Raw genomic sequence first — 18,014 nt, 5'->3', positions numbered from 1 at the left:
TCCCCTCCTGGCGCTCAGGGAACCACGGTGAGATGCTGGCACATCACATCGTTCATGTTTTGGGTGGGCAAAGGGACAAACTGTACAAACCCCCCCCCTGCTGCAGCTGGGCCAGCTCTGACAGATTTCTGGAACCACCACCACCACCATGTCCCAGTGCCCCCGGGGCTGTGTGTGCCCCCCTTGTGCCCAGGGTGATGTTTGGGGTCCCTTTGGGACAATGCCTGCCCCTGTTTACCCCAATGCCAGTGGGTGTCCCCAGGGCGATGTTTTGGGGTTCCTTTGGACAATGCCTGCCCCTGTCTATCCTGATGTCCCCCGTGTCCCCAGGGTGATGTTTGGGGTCCCTTTGGGGCCGTGCCTGCCCCCGTTTACCCCAATGCCAGTGTGTGTCCCCAGGGCGATGTTTTGGGGTCCCTTTGGCTCCATGCCTGCCCCTGTTTACCCCGATGTCCCCCGTGTCCCCAGGGCGATGTTTTGGGGTCCCTTTGGGACAATGCCTGCCCCTGTTTACCCCGATGTGCCCCGTGTCCCCAGGGTGATGTTTTGGGGTCCCTTTGGCTCCATGCCTGCCCCTGTTTACCCCGCAGCAGCTCCGGCCCGGGCACGTCCGCGGCACGGGCGGGCAGCGCCGCCTGGACAGGCTGTGCCCGTCTTGTTTACCGGCCCTTCCCGGCCCGGCCCGGGTGTCAGGTGCTGTCCCGGGACACCCGACACCGCGGGCGCCGCGTGACACCGGGGCACCGATAAATAGCGGGGCGGGGGGCGCCGGCAGCGAGAGCGCAGCCAGCGGAGCACGGCCGAGCCCATGGAGTTCCAAGCGGGGATCCTGCACGATGGCAGCGCCATGGAGAGCCTGGAGAAGCAGCTCATCTGCCCCATCTGCCTGGAGATGTTCAGCAAGCCCGTGGTGATCCTGCCCTGCCAGCACAACCTGTGCCGCAAGTGCGCCAACGACGTGTTCCAGGTGAGCGGGGTCCCCGTGCCGGGCTGGGGACGCTGGGGACGCTGGGGGAACCCGAGGGACCCTCCCCGCCTTCGTGTCGCCCTGGCAGGCCGCCAACCCGTACTGGCAGAGCCGGGGCACTCTGATCTCGGGGGGCCGGTTCCGGTGCCCCTCGTGCCGCCACGAGGTGCTGCTGGACCGCCACGGCGTCTACGGGCTGCAGAGGAACCTGCTGGTGGAGAACATCATCGACATCTACAAGCAGGAGTGCTCCAGGTGGGCGCCGGGGACGTGGGGACACGGGGGTGGCCCTGCCGTGTGCCAGCAGCAGCACTGAGACCCCGAGAGATCACACTGGGGGCCCTTCTGCCCGGTGATCCCTGATTCGGATCATTTCCCGACTCAAATCTCCCTCCCTCGACCAAAATCCCCTTCCCTGGACCCAAAACTTCCTTCCCCAACCCAAAACTTCCTCCCAGGACCCAAAACTTCCTCCCTAGACCCAAAATTTCCTCCCTGGATCCAAAACTTCATCCCCCAATCCAAAACTTCACCCCTGGACCTAAAACTTCCTCCCCCGATCCAAAATTTCTTCCCTGGACCCAAAACTTCACCCCTGGACCCAAAACTTCCTCCCCCAGCCCATTTTTCCCCAGCAGTCAGTGTCTCTGGCTGTCCCAGGGGGATGGCAGGTCCCTGGGGGTGGTGGCACGTCCTGCTGTCCCCGTGCTCCTGCTGGAACGTTCGGGGGCAGATAAGAGGTGTGGGGAAGGAAGGCAGGCCCTGCCGTGACAGCAGGCACCGGGGCTGATAAGGGGCACAGGGATGGCTTGGGGGGACCAGGATGGAGCTGGGGGGGACAGGGGGGTCACAGGCTCTCGGGGCAGAGCGTGGCCCCAGCCAAATCCCCTGGGCTGCTGTAAATATTGTGTGAGAGCCATGGGGACGGGGACGATGGCGCGTGGCAGGTGGCCGGGGGGGCCGGGGGAGCCGGGGCTGTCCGTGTGTCACAGCTCTGCCTTGTCCCCCTGTCCCTCCTCGCTGCGGATGGCACCATTGAGCTGCAGCCCCCGTCCGGGAGCCCCCGGGGCTGTCTGGGTGTCCCCACCCCGGTCACACGATGGTGACAATAAATCCGGGCAGCACAGGGCTAAAATTAGGCACTGGTGCAGCGCCTCTGGATCGCAGCCCCCCCGGCCCCAGCGCCACCCCTGCCACGGCGCCCTAAACTGGGACACACAGGGGCTGGCAGCTCCCAGAGAGGACCTGTGGCATTGTGCCACGTCCCCTCTTTCCTGGGGACCTGATTTTGGGGTGACAGAAGGGGTGTCACCGTGGTGGGGGCGAGGCTGAAGTGGGGACACCGTGGTGGCAGGGGTGTCCCTGTAGGGGAGACAGGGATCGTCACAGGTGACATCAACATCACCCTGGCGTGGATGTCACCGTGATGGGGACGTCACCCTGGTGGGGACATCACCCTGGTGTGGATGTCACCGTGATGACAGGGGTGTCCCTGTAGGGGGGACATCACCCTGGCGTGGATGTCACCATGATGGGGACATCACCCTGGTGGAGACATCACCCTGGTGTGGATGTCACCGTGATAGGGACATCACCCTGGCGTGGATGTCACCGTGATAGGGACATCACCCTGGTGTGGCTGTCACCCTGCTGTGGCTGTCGCCATGCCGGGGACGTCACCGAGGCCGTGCCACCCTCTCCAGCAGGCCCCTGAAGAAGGGGGAGCACCCCATGTGCAAGGAGCACGAGGACGAGCGCATCAACATCTACTGCGTCACCTGCGAGGTGCCCACCTGCTCCATGTGCAAGGTCTTCGGTGCCCACAAGGACTGCGAGGTGGCCCCTCTGGAAAGCGTCTTCCAGGGACAGAAGGTACCGTGGGGGGGACCCGGGGGGGGGCTCAGGGCCATGTGCTGAGCTGGGACAGTGACAAATAACTCTGGGGATGGCTCACGGGGTATTTATAGCCCCCGGGTGACTTCGCCCAGGAGACAGGCTATATTTAGAATATTCAGAGCAGCTGTGGTTGGTGGGGATGTGGGGGAGCAGAGCTGGGATGGGCAATGCCCAGCTGGGCACTGGGAGAGGTCCCTGTCACCACACGAGTTAAAATGTGGAGCAGAGCTGGGATGGGCAATGCCCAGCTGGGCACTGGGCATTGGGAGAGGTCCCTGTCCCCGCAGGAGTTAAAATGGGGAGCAGAGCTGGCATGGGCAATGCCCAGCTGGGCACTGGGCACTGGGAGAGGTCCCTGTCCCCGCAGGAGTTAAAACTTCTCCTCTCTGTCCCTCACCAGACTGAGCTGAACAACTGCATCTCCATGCTGGTGGCGGGGAACGACCGGATCCAGACCATCATCTCGCAGCTGGAGGATTCCTGTCAGAGCACCGAGGTGAGGAGAGGGGGAAAGGAACCCCCAAAAGCGCGGGGGTGAAACCTCAGCGGGGCACGGTGCGGAGCAGGGATGCTGCCATCCTGCTGGGGATGCTGCGGGTGCCATCGCTTGTCCCTCGTCCCCGCAGGAGAACAGCGAGGCGGCCAAGAGGGAGCTGTGCGCTCGCTTTGACGCGCTGGCGGCGCTGCTGGAGGAGAAGAAGGCGGAGCTGCTGCAGCGCATCGGCCGCGAGCAGGCGGACAAGACCGCCTTCATCCAGAGCCTCATCTGCCAGTACAAGGAGCAGCTGGAGAAGTCCAGCCGCCTGGTGGAGACGGCCATCCAGGCAGCCGAGGAGACCGGCGGGGCCGCCTTCCTCATGGTGAGACCCCCAGACCCGCCCCGATGTGGGGTCCCACTCCTGGGGACAGCCTGGCGGCTGCCGTGGCCTCACTCACCTCCTTCCTCTTCTCTTCCTCCTCCTCCTTCTTCTCTCTCCACAGAATGCCAAGCAGCTCATAAAAACGTAAGTGCTCAAACCGGGGCAATCTCCTCGATCCGAGCCCCACGGGCAGGATTTGGGGATTTGGGGAGTGGGGGCTGCCCTGAGCCCCTGCCCTGCCGCCCCCCAGCCCGGGGAGGGGACAGGGACACCCGCACCCACCCGTGCTCTCCCTGCCCAGGATCGTGGAGGCCTCCAAGGGCGCCCGCCTGGACAAGATCGAGCAGGGCTACGAGAGCATGGACGCCTTCTCGGTGAGCCTGGAGCACCTCAGCGAGGCCGTGCACGCCCTGGACTTCGACCCTGGTAATTGAGCCCCCAGACCCCCCTCACCCGGTGGCACCTTTTGCTCCTCCCGGCGCCTCCCGCTGACCTCTGTGCCCTCGTTTGCAGCAGAGGAAGATGAGGAGTACTTTGATGGGGAGGAGGAAGAGGAGGTGGAAGAGAACGCGGCGCCCGAGAGGACAGTGATGGGTAAGGGCTGAGCCCACCTCCCCAGCACCCACGGGGCAGCTCTGGGGGCCCGGGCTCTTCTTCCTCACGCCATCCTCTCCCTCGGCAGCTCCCCTGTAGCCGCAGCAGCGCTGGCACGGGCACGGGATGCCCGGCGACGCCTTCGGGACGGGGGCACACGGGGCAGGGCCCGGCAGCCTGGCGAGCCGGCCCCGCTCCAGCACAGGACACTTTTCTATACGGGTGCAAACGGGACAATTCCGCACGTTTTGTAATTCCCTTGTTTTGTATATAATTGTCACGCATTTGGAATTTGTGTATTTTGTAAAGAAAACCGGTGGTGCTTCGGGGTGGTCCTTTCCTCGCTCGCCTCTCGCTCTCGGCTCGCTGTGGGCACCGGGGCTGGCTTTGCCAGGCTGGTGCCATCAGAGTGTCGCTGCCAGTGTCCGGTGTGGCACAGGGACACCTCGGGTCCAGCTCTTAATTTCCAGCCTCGTTAGCACCTCTGGCAGCGCTGGCAGCCGCTCCTGGCCGTCCGCCCGGGGTGTGACAGTCAGCACCCGGCAGGATTTATCTCCTGGGGATGGAGTGTCCTGTCCAGGCCTTGTCCTGGGCCTGGAGAGGTGGCACAGGGGGACTGAGGGTGCTCCAGGCTGGGCCAGGCCCCAAAATGGGGATGGTGTGGGCACCGAGCTGCTGGTTTGCTGCTGAGAGATGCACCTGGGGTGAAATGCATTGACTAACCTCAGAAATGCACCTGGGGTGAAAAAATACACCATAAATCTAATACACATCCTAAATGCAAAAGTACCCCGTAAATACATTTCTCCTGCAAAAACATGAGTCCTGCTCGGAGAGGAAACCAAGGCAGGACTCAGAGCTGAGCCACGAGGGCAATTAGCCCAGGGTAATTAACGCTGCCCAGCCAGGGTGGGGAAAGGAGCCTCTGCTTTGGAGGGGTCCAGGCTTATCCATCACACGCCTGGATCCAAACTGGGGGGTTCCGAAGCAGAGATGGGGGTCACCGTGTGCCTCGGAGGGGACACGGGGCCGTTCCACGCCCCTTGCCCCCAGCCCGGCTCTGTGCAGCCCCTGGGGACACTCAGAGGGGGGGTCCCACCTCAACCCCCCCCCAGCAGCAGCGCAGCCCCCGGCTGGCCGGAGAGGGGCCCAGCCCGGGGCAGGCCCCGCGGGCGCTTTGCAGCCGGCCTGGCCGTCCCTCCTCCAGCCGGGATTTGCACACGAATCCCGGCTCTTCACACGAGCCAAGGCCACCGGCTGCCACCAGCGCCGGGGTCAGCGCGCCGAGCCCCGGCCGCAGCGGGAGCAGCAGCAGGAGGAGGAGGAGGAGGAGGAGGAGGAGGATGGCGGGCGGCGATGAGAAGCGGCGCCTGCTGAGCGAGGGCAGCAGCGGCGGGTACGGGGGTGCCCAGGGCGCCGGGGGGGCTGTGCCCACTCTGCTCTGCGGTCCCGAGGGGGTCTGGGGGGGGCCGGGCTGGGGCCAGCGCTCGGGGTGCGCCCGAAGCCCCCCAGCCCCAGGCTTGGCCGCAGGCGCTGCGTGGGGAAGGACGGACGGGACGGACGGAGCGCGGAGCACGGACGGGAGCCCGCGCTGGAGCTGGGCACGCGGCGTGGGCAGCACTGCCACTCGCGGGGGCGCGGCGCCCACCCCGGGCAGCAGCAGCGGGCACGGAGGAAGCTCTACCTGGCGGCTGCCATCTGCCTCTTCTTCATGCTGGGGGAGGCCGTGGGTGAGTCCGTGGGGTACCCGGGGGTCACCCCAGAGCCCCTCTTGTCCCGGTTCCCGCCTGAGGGAGCAGCCACAGCGCCCTGCTGGCTTTGTGTGGGTCAGGACACCCAGTGGGACCCGCCTGTGGCTCGGGGCGAGCTGAGCTGTGCCAGCTTGGGGCAGGACCCTGCCGTGTCCCCCAGTGTCCCCCCATGTCCCTGCAGGCGGGTACCTGGCACACAGCCTGGCCATGTCCCCCCAGTGTCCCCCCAATGTCCCCCAATGTCCCCCCATGTCCCTGCAGGCGGGTACCTGGCACACAGCCTGGCCATGACCCCCAATGTCCCTGCAGGCGGGTACCTGGCACACAGCCTGGCCATGTCCCCCCAGTGTCCCCCCAATGTCCCCCAATGTCCCTGCAGGCGGGTACCTGGCACACAGCCTGGCCATCCTGACGGACGCTGCCCACCTGCTGACGGACTTTGCCAGCATCATGATCAGCCTCTTTGCCCTCTGGGTGTCCTCACGGCCCCCCACCAAAACCATGAACTTCGGCTGGCACCGGGCAGGTAACGCGGTGGCACCGCCCCAGGGTGACACTGGAGCACCCCAAGGTGCCCTCCCCGTGTGGAGCAGGGGCGCTGGGGTGCTCTGAGGGGCCGGGGGAGCCCCTGGTAAAGTCCTGGCACTGTGAACAAGGCAGGGCAGATGCGCTGCCAGCCCTGTGCAAGGAGCACCCCAGGGATTGTGCTGGGTGCCCACACCGTGCCCAGCATGGCCAGGGATGGCGCTGGGGGTGGCACGGCAGTGTGGCAGCCTTTGGGGGTCTCTCCGCAGAGATCCTGGGGGCTCTGCTCTCCGTGCTCTCCATCTGGGTGGTGACGGGGGTCCTGGTGTACCTGGGGGCGCAGCGCCTGCTCTCGGGGGACTACGACATCGAGGGTGGGGTCATGCTCATCACCTCCGCCTGCGCCGTGGCCGTCAACATCGTGTAGGTGCCACCACAGTCCCCACTGTCCCCTACCCGAGCCTGAGGGTCCCTGGGGTGTCACCGGTGCCCTGCCCGCAGGATGGGGCTGGCCCTGCACCAGACGGGCCACGGGCACAGCCACGGGGCGGGCGGCGAGCAGCCCAACGCCAGCGTCCGAGCCGCCTTCGTGCACGTCCTGGGGGACCTGCTGCAGAGCCTCGGCGTGCTCATCGCCTCCTACATCATCTTCTTCAAGGTCTGGGGGGCTGGGGGCTAATGGGGTGCTGGGGGCAAAGAGGTTGGTGGGGGCAAACAGGGTGCTGGGGACAAACGAGGTTCTGGGGGCAAACAGGGTGCTGGGGGAAAACAGGGTCTGGGGGCAAAGGGGATGACTGGGGCAAAGGGGGTGCTGGGGGAAAAGGGGGTCTGGGGGCAAAAGGGGTGCTGGAGGCACAGAGGATGATGGGGGCAAACGGGGTCTGGGGACACGGGGACAGCAGCTCCAGGCCAGGCACAGGGTGGTACAACCAGGACCCTGTGCCTGCCCCACCGGTCCCAATGGGGGTTTGGGGTGCAGTGATGGTGCCCCGGGGGTCTCACCCCTGTCCCCCCTCCCCAGCCCGAGTACAAGTACGTGGATCCCATCTGCACCTTCCTGTTCTCGGCGCTGGTGCTGGGCACGACGCTGACCATCCTGCGGGACGTGCTGCTGGTCCTCATGGAGGGTAGGGACCCCCGGGCTGGGGACGTGGGCACCCAGGGGTGCCCCGGGCCCCGTCCCTGCAGCCCCCCGGCTCTGCCCGCAGGGACCCCCAAGGGGATGGATTTCAACGCCGTGCGGGACACGCTGCTGGCCGTGCGGGGCGTGGAGGCCGTGCACAGCCTGCACATCTGGGCGCTGACCGCGGCACAGCCACTGCTGTCCGTGCACATCGCCATCAGTGAGTGCCACCACCACACGGGGACAGGGCCACCAGGGACAGGGGACAGGGGACAGAGCCATCAGGGAGTGCCATGGCACAGGGGACAGGGGACAGGGCCACCAGGGAGTGCCACCACAACACGGGGACAGGGCCACCAGGGAGTGCCATGGCACAGGGGGACAGAGCCATCAGGGAGTGCCATGGCACAGGGGACAGGGGACAGAGCCATCAGGGAGTGCCACAACACGGGGACACAGCCATCAGGGAGTGCCACAGGGTGGGGACAGGGCTGCCACAGCTGCTGCTGTGCACATCGCCATCAGTGAGTGCCATGGCGGGGGGGAGGACGGGGCATCAGGGAGGGTCACAACACGGGGACAGGGGTGCCAGAGCCACCAGGGAGTGTCACACTGGGGGCAGGGGTGCACATCGCCCTCAGTGAGGGTGACAACGGGCAGGGGGGGCCGGGGCTCCCCGCACCCGCACATCCCCACCTCTCCCCCCGCTCAGACGCGGCCGCCAGCGCGCAGGAGGTGCTGGAGGAGGCGAGCTCGCGGCTGCAGGGCGCCTTCCGCTTCCACAGCACCACCATCCAGGTGGAGAGCTACTCCGAGGAGATGCGGGACTGCCGGGAGTGCCAGCCCCCCCGCGACTGACCCGCGGCACCTTCCATGCGCGGCAAATAAAGCGGAGCGCACGGGGCTGTGTGTGCGGGGGGTGCTGCCTCCGGCTTTATCTCCGCTATCTGCAGCGGTCAAGGACACACCCAGAGCGGCTGCTGGAGGCGCCCAGCATTCCGTGTTTCTGCGCAGCTGGGAGGAAAGCCAGCTGGAACACCCTTTTCCCCTCTGTGGGGAGTGCTGCTGGGCAATGGGGGGTGCTGCGCTGCCCAGGGCCTGCGGGGGACGCAGCTGGGGCCAGGCAGGGAGGTCCCACACGGCTCTTATCGCTCCTCTGTTTGCTCTCGGGCAGGTGAAGGACTCTCCCTCCCCGCAGGGCTGCCCGGGTTGTTCCCAGGGTGCGATGGCAGAAGGGTTGGAGCGCCCAAAACCTGGTGCCCCCCAAACCCCACAGCCTTTCCTGCATTCCACCATCTGACCCTACCTCTCGCCCTCCTTTATTGCACTGGTGAAAGCCAATAACGAGTAAAACCCCGTCAGCATCGGCGGCGATCCGGCCCCCGCAGGGCCCCGCGCCCCGGGAACGGCGCCCCCCGGCCCGGCCCGACCCTCACGGCCTCTCCAGGCTCGGGTATTTCTTGCGCAGCACCGACACCTGGTCCTTGAAGAGCACGGGGTCCAGGCGCAGCCGGGAGGACACCAGGGGCATGTAGCCGAACCAGTTCTCCAGCTGGTTCAGGCAGTCCCGGCGCTGCCAGAGCCGCCGGCCGCCCTCCGTGCCCCGTGCCCCGGCCGGAGCGGGGGGCGGGCCCGGGGGGGTCCCCGCAGCCCCATCATCGCCGCACCCCGCCTGCCGGGCCGCGCCCTCCTTGTGCTGCTTGCTCTGTGTCACCTTGATGGGCGGCAGCTTGGTGACAGCGGCCACCAGCGCGTTCAGCAGCACGTCCTGGCAGGCCGGCAGCTCCCGCAGCCCCGCGGGCAGGTGCTCGGTGAAGAGGCTGTGGTAGTACCTGTGGGGAGAGCGGGGTGAGGGCCAGGGGTGGGGGAGGCCCTCCCGAGCCCCCCAGCCCCGTCCCGGGCCCGTACCGGTGGTAGAAGGCGGCGGCGCCGAGCACCATGGACACCTCGTTGGTCCAGCGGGACGTGCAGCCCCAGCGGCCCCGCTCGGCGTCCCAGAAGTGGCTCCGCGTGGGGAAGCCCACGATGCGCTCGGGGAAGCTGAGCCACACCGAGAAGGCAAAATCCACCTGGCACGGCAGCGGCGCGGGATCGGTGTCACCCCGGGCAGTGCCACCACCGCAGGGCACCACGCCGCCCCTGCAGGACCCGGGGACACGGGGACAGCCACAGGGAGCTGCGGACTGTGGCAGGGCACCACGCTGCCCCTGCAGGACCCGGCAGGACGCGGGGACACGGGGACAGCCACAGGGAGCCGGGCCGCGGCCTCACCTCGCTGGTGGACAGGCTGGTGTCCTCGTCCAGGCTCAGCACCGCGTCCGTCTGGATGGCCCCGAACGGGAAGAAGCGGTCGCTGAGCTGCGGGGAGAGGAAGGAAGGGCGGGTCGATGCCCTGGGGTGGCTGCTCTGGCCCTCTGCCCGTGTCCCAGATCCCTGCCCGTGTCCCTGTGCCCTCACCTTCCTCCTGCCCTGGATGATGGTCATGGGCACGCTGCTCTGGGGCCATTGCCCTCTCGGGGGCGGCGGCTTCTCGCAGCTCCACAGGACCACGATCTGCAAAGGGCAGGCCAGGCGCGGCCGGAGGGGTTGGGTGGGGTTCTCTGCTCCAGCCCAGACCACCCCAGAACGGTCTCGTGGCAGCTTGGACCAGGATAAACCCCCGGGTGGTGCAAAGGGCTTGGGAGACAGCTCTGCCCACCCAAAGGTGACACCGCCAGGCACCCCCTCCACCCCTAAAGCCATCCAAAGGTGACACCACCAGGCACCCCCTCCACCCCTAAAGCCACCCAAAGGTGACACCACCAGGCACCCCCTCCACCCCTAAAGCCACCCATCGCCTCTCCTGGTCCCCGCAGGACCCAGCCCCACCATCCCCTGCATCCCTGGGACTCTGCTCCTCCCACCTGGGCGCAGTACTGGGATCCAGACACGGCTCGGATGAGCCTGAGGAGGGGCTGGGACAGCGAGCCCGCCTGCGAGACCGCCCGGATGAAAGCCGTGAACTTCTTGGAGGGGCTGTAGCCTGAAAAAGGGGTGGGAAGGGGACAGGAGAGGTGCTGGGCACGGCCCGAGTCCGCGGCGCTCAGACGGGGCGGGCAGGGCCCTACCGTGCTGCAGGTAGTAGAAGGGAAAATCCCCGAGGTGCGTGGAGAACTCGGGCAGCACCAGGAGCCCCCCGGGCAGCGCGTTCCAGAGGCGGCGGGAGCGGGAGCGGGCCGGCTCCAGCCGGTCCCGGATGATCTGCCGGAGGCGCCAGTGATGCCCCAGAGCCGCGGCCGTGAGCGGGGAGGGGGCTCGGGGGGCGGGGGGCGCTCACCTCCAGCGTGGTGTGCACGATCTTGTCCACCGAGGAGAAGTAGGCGTCCCACAGGAACTGCGTCTGCTGCTGGAAGGCCAGCACACGCTCGGGGCGGATGCAGCGCACGGCAGAGGGGATCTGTGCCGGGGGACAGAGGGGTCCGCACCTCAGCGTGCCCCCTGAGGCTGGGCCGCTCACCTCTGTGCCCCCAGCCATGCCAACCATGCCAGGGACAGCCCCTGCCCGTGGATGTGGTGTCAGCACAGAGAGAGGGCCGCATCTCCTCTCCCTGGAGCAGGATCAGGCCCAGCATTCCCAAAGGTTTGTGCCCTGGAGGATCCTTCCCACCTTCCCCCCAGATGAACGGAGCCCTGGGACTGCACCGGGCTGGGACCCCCATTCCAGGCTGAGCAGACCCTCCTGCACTGCCCACAGGGGCTGCACCGGGCTGGGACCCCCATCCCAGGCTGGGCCAGACCCTCCTGCACTGCCCACAGTGCAGCTGATGTGGGACCCCCATCCCAGGCTGGGCCAGACCCTCCTGCACTGCCCACAGTGCAGCTGATGTGGGACCCCCATTCCAGGCTGGCTCAGACCCTCCTGCACTGCCCACAGGGGCTGCACTGGGCTGGGACCCCCATTCCAGGCTGGCTCAGACCCCCCTGCACTGCCCACAGTGCAGCTGATGTGGGACCCCCATTCCAGGCTGGGCAGACCCTCCTGCACTGCCCACAGGAGGTTGGGGTTTCATCCCCAGCCTTGTCCGGGGGCTCCACCCACGCTGGCACTGGCATTGGGCTCCGGGCCGGGGTGGGGCGGGATCTGGGCCCCGTACCTGCAGCAGGAGCCTCTCGCTGCCCACCACAGCAGCCTTGCCCCAGTCGATGGCCTCGGCGAAGGGCAGCTCCCAGCCATCGCTCAGCAGCACCGGGATGCAGGCGGCCTGTGGAGGGACCCCGCAGGCTGGGACAGAGCCCCCGGAGCCCGGCGAGGGGCCCCCTGCCCCCCTGCCCTGCCTGTACCTGCAGAGCCTCCAGGAAGCGGAAGGAGCCCAGGCGCCTGCCCCGGGGCACGATGCAGAAGGTGGAGTTGTGCAGCAGCTCCTGGTAATCAAACCTGGAGTGGGAGATGGGCAGGGGTCAGGCGCGGCCCCCTCCCCTCCTGGGGGCACCCCGGAGGTGCTGCTGGCACCCGCCAGGTGCGGAGCCGAGCCAGGGCAGGGTTAGGAGCGGTTTGGGCCGATTTTGGCTCTGAACATGCCTGGGTTTGTGGGAGCAGAGATCCCCTGGGTTCTGAAGGGATGGACCTGAGGGGTCAGGAAGGGACCCCGGTGCCCTTTGAAGGCACGAACCGGCCCTTCCCATCCTCCAGCAATGACACCCCGCACAAAGCCACCACCCGAGCCCCCGAGCCCGAAACTGCAGCGGCTCCTGAGCCGTGCCCAGACTCGCTGGGCAGGACCGGCCCTGCCTGCCCTGGCAGCGTTCAGGGAGGGGCAGGGGGTGCCGGGCTCGCCCCTGGGGCTCTCAAAGCCCCTTCTGTGCCGTGCTGGGAGCGGCTCGGCCCCGCCGGGTCCCTGCGGCCGCGCCGGAAAATCCAATATTGACTTTAGGTCGGGACAGACCCCGTCTGTTCCTGCCCGCGGGGAGGGGCAGCGCTGCCGCCGGGCTGGGGGGGACCCGCATGGCCCAGACCGGGGGGCGGGAGGCAAAAAGAGCCTTGCAATGTGCCGGTCCCGGCAGGAAGGGTGTTCGGGTGTCCCTGGTGCTGGTGCCAGGCTGGGAGCCGAGGCTGTGTCACCCACGCGGGTGCTGGAGCACCCTGGCACGTCCCAGCGCTCCGGGGTGTGGGAAACCGGCCCCGATGCCAAGGCACGGAGTTTCACAATAAATCCCGCCTCTGGATGAACCTCCCGGTGTCTCCAAAGATGCCAAAATCCCTGACCCGATAACACCCAAACCCCGGGCCGGGCAGCCGGAGGGGTGACGGCGGCTCCAACCCCCACGGAGCCACAGCAGCGACAGGGGCCAGAGCCGGCTGTCACCTCTCCCGGGTGCCCCAGAGCCTGCCGTGACCCCCGGTGGGCAGCGGGGCCCGGCCCGGGGGTGTCCCGGTGCGGTGGGGCCCTGGCGCCGGCCGGGCTGCGGGGCCGAGCGCTCCCGATGGAAACGCGGGCTCCTGACGCGCTGCGCTTTCCGGGCAAGGCCGGCAGGGCTTCCTTGTTTTGTCAGCAGCCGGGACGGGCCCCGCCGGGTCCCTCCGCCCGGCCCCGGGAGCCGCTCCGGCCGGGCACGGTGCCTCCGGTACCGGGGGTTCCGAGAGCCGCTCCGGCCGGGCACGGTGCCTCCGGTACCGAGAGCCGCTCTGGCCGGGCACGGTGCCTCCGGTACCGAGAGCCGCTCCGGCCGGGCACGGTGCCACCGGTACCGGGGGTTCCGAGAGCCGCTCCGGCCGGGCACGGTGCCAGCGGTACCGGGGGTTCCGAGAGCCGCTCCGGCCGGGCACGGTGCCACCACCGGTACCAGGAACTCCGAGAGCCGCTCCGGCCGGGCACGGTGCCACCGGTACCGAGAGCCGCTCCGGCCGGGCACGGTGCCTCCGGTACCGAGAGCCGCTCCGGCCGGGCACGGTGCCACCGGTACCGAGAGCCGCTCCGGCCGGGCGCGGTGCCTCCGGTACCGAGAGCCGCTCCGGCCGGGCGCGGTGCCACCGGTACCGAGAGCCGCTCCGGCCGAGCACGGTGCCACCGGTACCGGGAGCTCCGAGAGCCGCTCCGGCCGGGCACGGTGCCTCCGGTACCGAGAGCCGCTCCGGCCGAGCACGGTGCCACCGGTACCGGGAGCTCCGAGAGCCGCTCCGGCCGGGCACGGTGCCTCCGGTACCGAGAGCCGCTCCGGCCGGGCGCGGAGCCTCCGGTACTGCAGAGCCGCTCCGGCCGGGCACGGTGCCACCGGTACCGGGGGTTCCGAGAGCCGCTCCGGCCGGGCACGGTGCCAGCGGTACCGGGGGTTCCGAGAGCCGCTCCGGCCGGGCACGGTGCCACCACCGGTACCAGGAACTCCGAGAGCCGCTCCGGCCGGGCACGGTGCCTCCGGTACCGGCGGCTCCCAGCCCCGCTGTGTGCTCCGAGCACGGTGCCACCGGTACCGCACAGCCGCTCCTGGCTCCGCCGAGCGCTCCGGGCACGGGGCAGCGAGGCCACAATCGCCCTTAATGCCAGAACAGAACCGGATTGTTCGGAGCGGCCCCTCGGATGTGAGGAGGATGATGGAGCCGCCAGCAGAGCCTTCCTCCGCTCCCCGAGCGCCTCCAGCACCGGACACCGCGGGTGAACGGGGCCGCCGGGTCTCGCCGTGTCCCCTCCCGGCTACGGGAGCCCCTCCCGGGGCAGCAGGGCCGCGGTCCCCCCGCAGAGCCGGCCCCGGTGGCCGTGCCCGCGGTTTTGTGCCCGCAGGGAGGAGCAGGGCAGGCCAGGCCCGGGGTCACACACAGCACGCTGCCCGCTCCACGTGCTCCCCACGGATCCCCGGCCAAAGCCGCGCCGGGAGAGGTGTAAATCCCCCTGTGTTTGCAAACAGCATCAGGGGATTACCTGCGTGGGCGGGTGGACGTGGGGAATCCTCACCCCGCTGCCCCTCGGCACAGCGTGGGGCTGGCCCTGAGCCCCCTGCCCTGCCAGCCCCACTGCCCCGAGGTGCCCCATCCCAAGGGGACTTTGCTGCGGGGGCTGACCCTGCTGGGCTGGGGGCACCTCCAGACAGGGCCGTGCGGTGCCTGGCCCGTCCCAAAGCCCCGGTAATCCCAGCGCCAGCACCCCAGCTCCACTTTTACCTCCCAGCACCTCCTAAGACGCTTTGAGGATGATGCCCAACGTGGCCTCTCCCCATCTGCTCTCCAGCCCGGGGCCTGGGGGATGTCCCCAGGCAGTGGGACGGGCACCTGCCCATTGTCTGTGGGGTGGGCTCTGTGTTTACCAGCCCTGGATTCATCAGCTGCTGATGGGTCCCAAGGAGTTGGACGGGGAGGTGAGGAGCTGCATGTGTCCCTGCAGAATGGAACCCCCCAAACTCACAGAACTTTGTACCCCCGATTTTTCCACCACCGCGTCCATCCCACACTGCTGCCACCGTGTCCATTTGGGATGGGGGACGCAGCGAGACCCCCAGGCACCACCAGCACCAATTAAACTCGGGGCTGCCCACACTGGGACGCCCACAGCCCCGCCAGTTTTGCGGGATTTCCAGTGGAGCCAGTGAGGGGGGGATGTTTCGGGCTCATCTCCAAGAGAAACGTTTGTGTTGGGGGAGAGCGGGAGGGGGGAGAAGAAAAGCGTCATTCATCAGCATTGGGAGAAAGGGAAATCGTATTAGAGGCGGTGGCACGACGGCAGATAAGAGCTGCTCTGGCCAGATTACTCCAACTTTAACAGAGAGCAGGAAAGCCCTGAGCAGTCAGCGCCTCGCTCCCCACCCTGCAGTGAAATCCTCAGTGAATTTCTCTCAGGAGAACCCAAAACTTCCCTCTCAACACAGCTGCACCCCACAGAGAGGCATTTGGGGGGGACATTTGTGGGGTGTCCCATGGCCCTCCTGCACAGCTGCACCGCACAGAGAGGCATTTGGGGGGACACTTGTGGGGTGTCCCATCACCCCATCTCTGCCTCACCTCTCGTAGTCCGCGTTGTCCTTGTCACAGCGCGTGTCCTTGTGCCTGTGCCAGTCCTTGCCGTGCTTGCAGGTGGTCAGGGAGATGATGTCCTTCCCGTTGTGGATGTGGTGCAGCGCGTTGCGCGTGCCGGAGCCGATGCCCGTCAGGTACCGCTTGCCCTTGAAGGCCAGCAGGAATCTCCTCTTGGGGGGCACCCCTGCCAGCCGGCCGCGGTGCCCGCCGCGCTGCGGGTGCTCCCGGGGGATCAGCGGGATGGAGACGTCGAAGCCGGGCCGGAAGGTGCGGCTGTCGGAGCTGGCCCTGGCCAGGATGGCGTGCCCGGGGTCGAAGCCCAGCTCGCCGCCGTAGCCGGGCCAGGTGCCCGCGTAGAGGTTGAAGATGAGGTGGTTGCGGCCGCCGTTCCAGAGCGGGGAGCCGTGGATTTTGCCCTCCAGGTCGCGCACGTAGTGCTCCGAGAGGCGGTCGCGGTCCAGCGTGTCGGCGCTGAGGATGAAGAGGCACGCTTCCTCGGGCCGGGCCGTGTGGTACCGCGAGCGCTCGATGGAGCTGAGGATCTTGCTGTAGGTCTCCGAGACGGGCTGGCCCCGCTCCTGGGGGTAGGTGAACACCTTGAAGCCGTTCCTCTCGCACCTGGAGAGGTCGAAGCAGCTTTCCATGCGGCACCTGCTGCTCCTGTGGGCGCTCAGCCAGGCCGCCCGCCTCGCCCGGGGGGACGGCAGGGCAGGGTCCCCATCCCTCTGCAGCTCCTCGGGCTCTGCAAAGCTCCTGAGGAGGGACCGATCCGTCCAGCGGGGCCAGCTCCTCGGGGACTCCGCTTTCCTCGCAGAAAACAAAGCGAAACGACGCAGCTGATCCCCTCCGAAGAGGAAAAGCAGGAGCCAAGAGGCCAGGAAAGCCAGGAAAATGTATTTCTTCCTGGTCTGCATAGGTTCACACGCAGCCCCAGCTCCTCATCGGGCTCTCGTGGGTGCCAGAGTCCGCTCGGGACGGCGTTGCCAGCCCCGGGTGGGCAGTGGGACGGCTCCTGGCCCTGGGCACTGTCCTGTGTCCTTCGGGCCGTGACAGTCCCCGCTTTGTGCCCAGGGCTGTGCTGGTTTCTCGGGGTGTGCAGAGCCCAGCCCGGTGTCCCGGTGTCCCGGCCGCTCACTGCTCCGGGCCCCCGAGCCGCCACAGTGACACTTCCATGGCTTGACCCAGCTTCAAATCCCTGCAGAAAGGGAGAGGCGGCGTCGTCACCGTCCTGCCGCCGCCAGCCGCGCCGCCACAAGTGGCTCCACACGTCCCTGCGGCGGGACTGGCGTCCGCAGCTCCCTGGGGAACAAACCCGGGACAAACCCTCCCGCAGCCGCCGCAGCCCCGCTCCCTCCCGGCTCCGTTACCTTCGGGGGGTCGCGGCCCCCGGTGGGTGCCGGGCCGTGTCCCGGAGCCCCGATCGCCGCCCGCCCGCGGCTCCGGGCTGCATCCCCGGCCGGGGAGGGCGGCGGAGCGGCCGCCGGGGCTCCCGGTGCGCGGCCGGGCGGAGGAGCCGCTCCCGGGGCGCTGGGTGTGCGTCCCCCTGGTCACCTTGTCCGTCTGTCCCTGCGTGGGCTCTCTGTTCCCGTGTCCCCCCGGTGCCTGTCCGAGACCCCGGCTGCTCTCCGCTGTCCTCCTGTCCCTTCCCGGGACTGCCTGTCCCCTGTCCGTCCGTCTGTCTGTCTGTCCCCTCCGGGGCTAATTATCCCGCTGTCCCCTGCACCCCTCGGAGCTTGCTGTCCCCTGTCCGTCGGTCGCTCCGGGATTGTCTGTCCCCTGTCCCCTCCCAGATCTGGCTGTCCCTCGCCCGTCCGTGTGTCTGTCCCGCCCAGGGCTGGCTGTCCGCCGTTCCCGCCGGGAGCTGGCAGTGCTGTCTGTCGGTCAGTCCCCGCGGGGCTGGCTGTCCCCGCGGGGCTGGCTGTCCCCGTGTCCGCGTGGCTGTCCCCGTGTCCGCGTGGCTGTCCCCGTGTCCGTGTTTCTGTCCCCCCCGTCCGCTCGGTCCCGGTGGTCCCGCGTCCCCCCCGCGCTCCACGTGCCCCCCCCCGCCCGCATCTGTTACTGAGCTCTGGCCCCGCCCCCTCCCCGGCTTGTCCCGCCCCCTGTCCCTCATTGGCTGACCGCTCACAGGAGTGGGCGTGCCCGGCAGAGCCCCGCCCCCGGCGCGCCCATTGGCCGCGCCCACGTGGCACGGGGGGGTCCAAGGGGGCCGGGGCTGAGGGGCGCCGACCCCTGTCCCTCTGTCCCTCTGTCCCCGTGTCCCCAGGGACCCCTGTCCTCGTGTCCCCCTATCCCTGTGTGTCCCCATGTCCCCTGTGTCCCC

The 18,014-nt window shown here is 68.2% G+C and overlaps 3 protein-coding genes across 3 annotated transcripts; 2 read left to right on the top strand and 1 right to left on the bottom strand.

The window, feature by feature from the left end:
* Positions 1–808: 808 nt before the first annotated feature.
* On the top strand, positions 809–4,793 carry TRIM63 (tripartite motif containing 63). Its single transcript, XM_058040256.1, has 9 exons — positions 809–967; positions 1,056–1,222; positions 2,671–2,839; positions 3,264–3,359; positions 3,490–3,723; positions 3,845–3,867; positions 4,025–4,149; positions 4,240–4,317; positions 4,406–4,793. The coding sequence occupies exons 1-9, from the start codon at positions 809–811 to the stop codon at positions 4,414–4,416; spliced, it is 1,062 nt and encodes a 353-aa protein (XP_057896239.1). The 3' UTR covers positions 4,417–4,793.
* An 867-nt stretch (positions 4,794–5,660) lies between these two features.
* SLC30A2 (solute carrier family 30 member 2) lies at positions 5,661–8,574 on the top strand. The gene is made up of 8 exons (XM_058040057.1): positions 5,661–5,713; positions 5,848–6,047; positions 6,448–6,594; positions 6,863–7,016; positions 7,095–7,251; positions 7,615–7,720; positions 7,802–7,936; positions 8,429–8,574. Exons 1-8 carry the CDS (start codon positions 5,661–5,663, stop codon positions 8,572–8,574), a joined length of 1,098 nt encoding a protein of 365 aa, XP_057896040.1.
* Positions 8,575–9,075: 501 nt separating this feature from the next.
* On the bottom strand, positions 9,076–16,823 carry EXTL1 (exostosin like glycosyltransferase 1). The gene is made up of 10 exons (XM_058040317.1): positions 15,680–16,823; positions 12,037–12,130; positions 11,850–11,957; positions 11,033–11,152; positions 10,824–10,956; positions 10,620–10,738; positions 10,174–10,269; positions 9,988–10,074; positions 9,625–9,785; positions 9,076–9,548 (listed from the first exon to the last, which is right to left on the bottom strand). Exons 1-10 carry the CDS (start codon positions 16,606–16,608, stop codon positions 9,149–9,151), a joined length of 2,247 nt encoding a protein of 748 aa, XP_057896300.1. The 5' UTR covers positions 16,609–16,823; the 3' UTR covers positions 9,076–9,148.
* Between the last annotated feature and the right edge of the window lie 1,191 nt (positions 16,824–18,014).

Source organism: Melospiza georgiana, chromosome 24, assembly GCF_028018845.1.
Source record: "Melospiza georgiana isolate bMelGeo1 chromosome 24, bMelGeo1.pri, whole genome shotgun sequence".
Taxonomy (NCBI): Eukaryota; Metazoa; Chordata; class Aves; order Passeriformes; family Passerellidae; genus Melospiza; species Melospiza georgiana.
This window is presented reverse-complemented; position numbering and strand designations above follow the sequence as displayed.

Excerpts from the sequence above, each read along its gene's own strand:
- SLC30A2 (XM_058040057.1), top strand. The coding sequence starts at position 5,661 with ATGGCGGGCGGCGATGAGAAGCGGCGCCTGCTGAGCGAGGGCAGCAGC. Across the intron at positions 6,595-6,862 it reads CTTCGGCTGGCACCGGGCAG|AGATCCTGGGGGCTCTGCTC; the intron begins GTAACGCGGTGG and ends GTCTCTCCGCAG. Across the intron at positions 7,252-7,614 it reads CCTACATCATCTTCTTCAAG|CCCGAGTACAAGTACGTGGA; the intron begins GTCTGGGGGGCT and ends CCCCCTCCCCAG.
- EXTL1 (XM_058040317.1), bottom strand. The coding sequence starts at position 16,608 with ATGCAGACCAGGAAGAAATACATTTTCCTGGCTTTCCTGGCCTCTTGG. Across the intron at positions 11,958-12,036 it reads GCTTCCTGGAGGCTCTGCAG|GCCGCCTGCATCCCGGTGCT; the intron begins GTACAGGCAGGG and ends GTCCCTCCACAG. Across the intron at positions 9,549-9,624 it reads GCCGCCGCCTTCTACCACCG|GTACTACCACAGCCTCTTCA; the intron begins GTACGGGCCCGG and ends CTCTCCCCACAG.
- TRIM63 (XM_058040256.1), top strand. The coding sequence starts at position 809 with ATGGAGTTCCAAGCGGGGATCCTGCACGATGGCAGCGCCATGGAGAGC. Across the intron at positions 3,724-3,844 it reads GCGGGGCCGCCTTCCTCATG|AATGCCAAGCAGCTCATAAA; the intron begins GTGAGACCCCCA and ends CTCTCTCCACAG. Across the intron at positions 4,150-4,239 it reads CGCCCTGGACTTCGACCCTG|AGGAAGATGAGGAGTACTTT; the intron begins GTAATTGAGCCC and ends CGTTTGCAGCAG.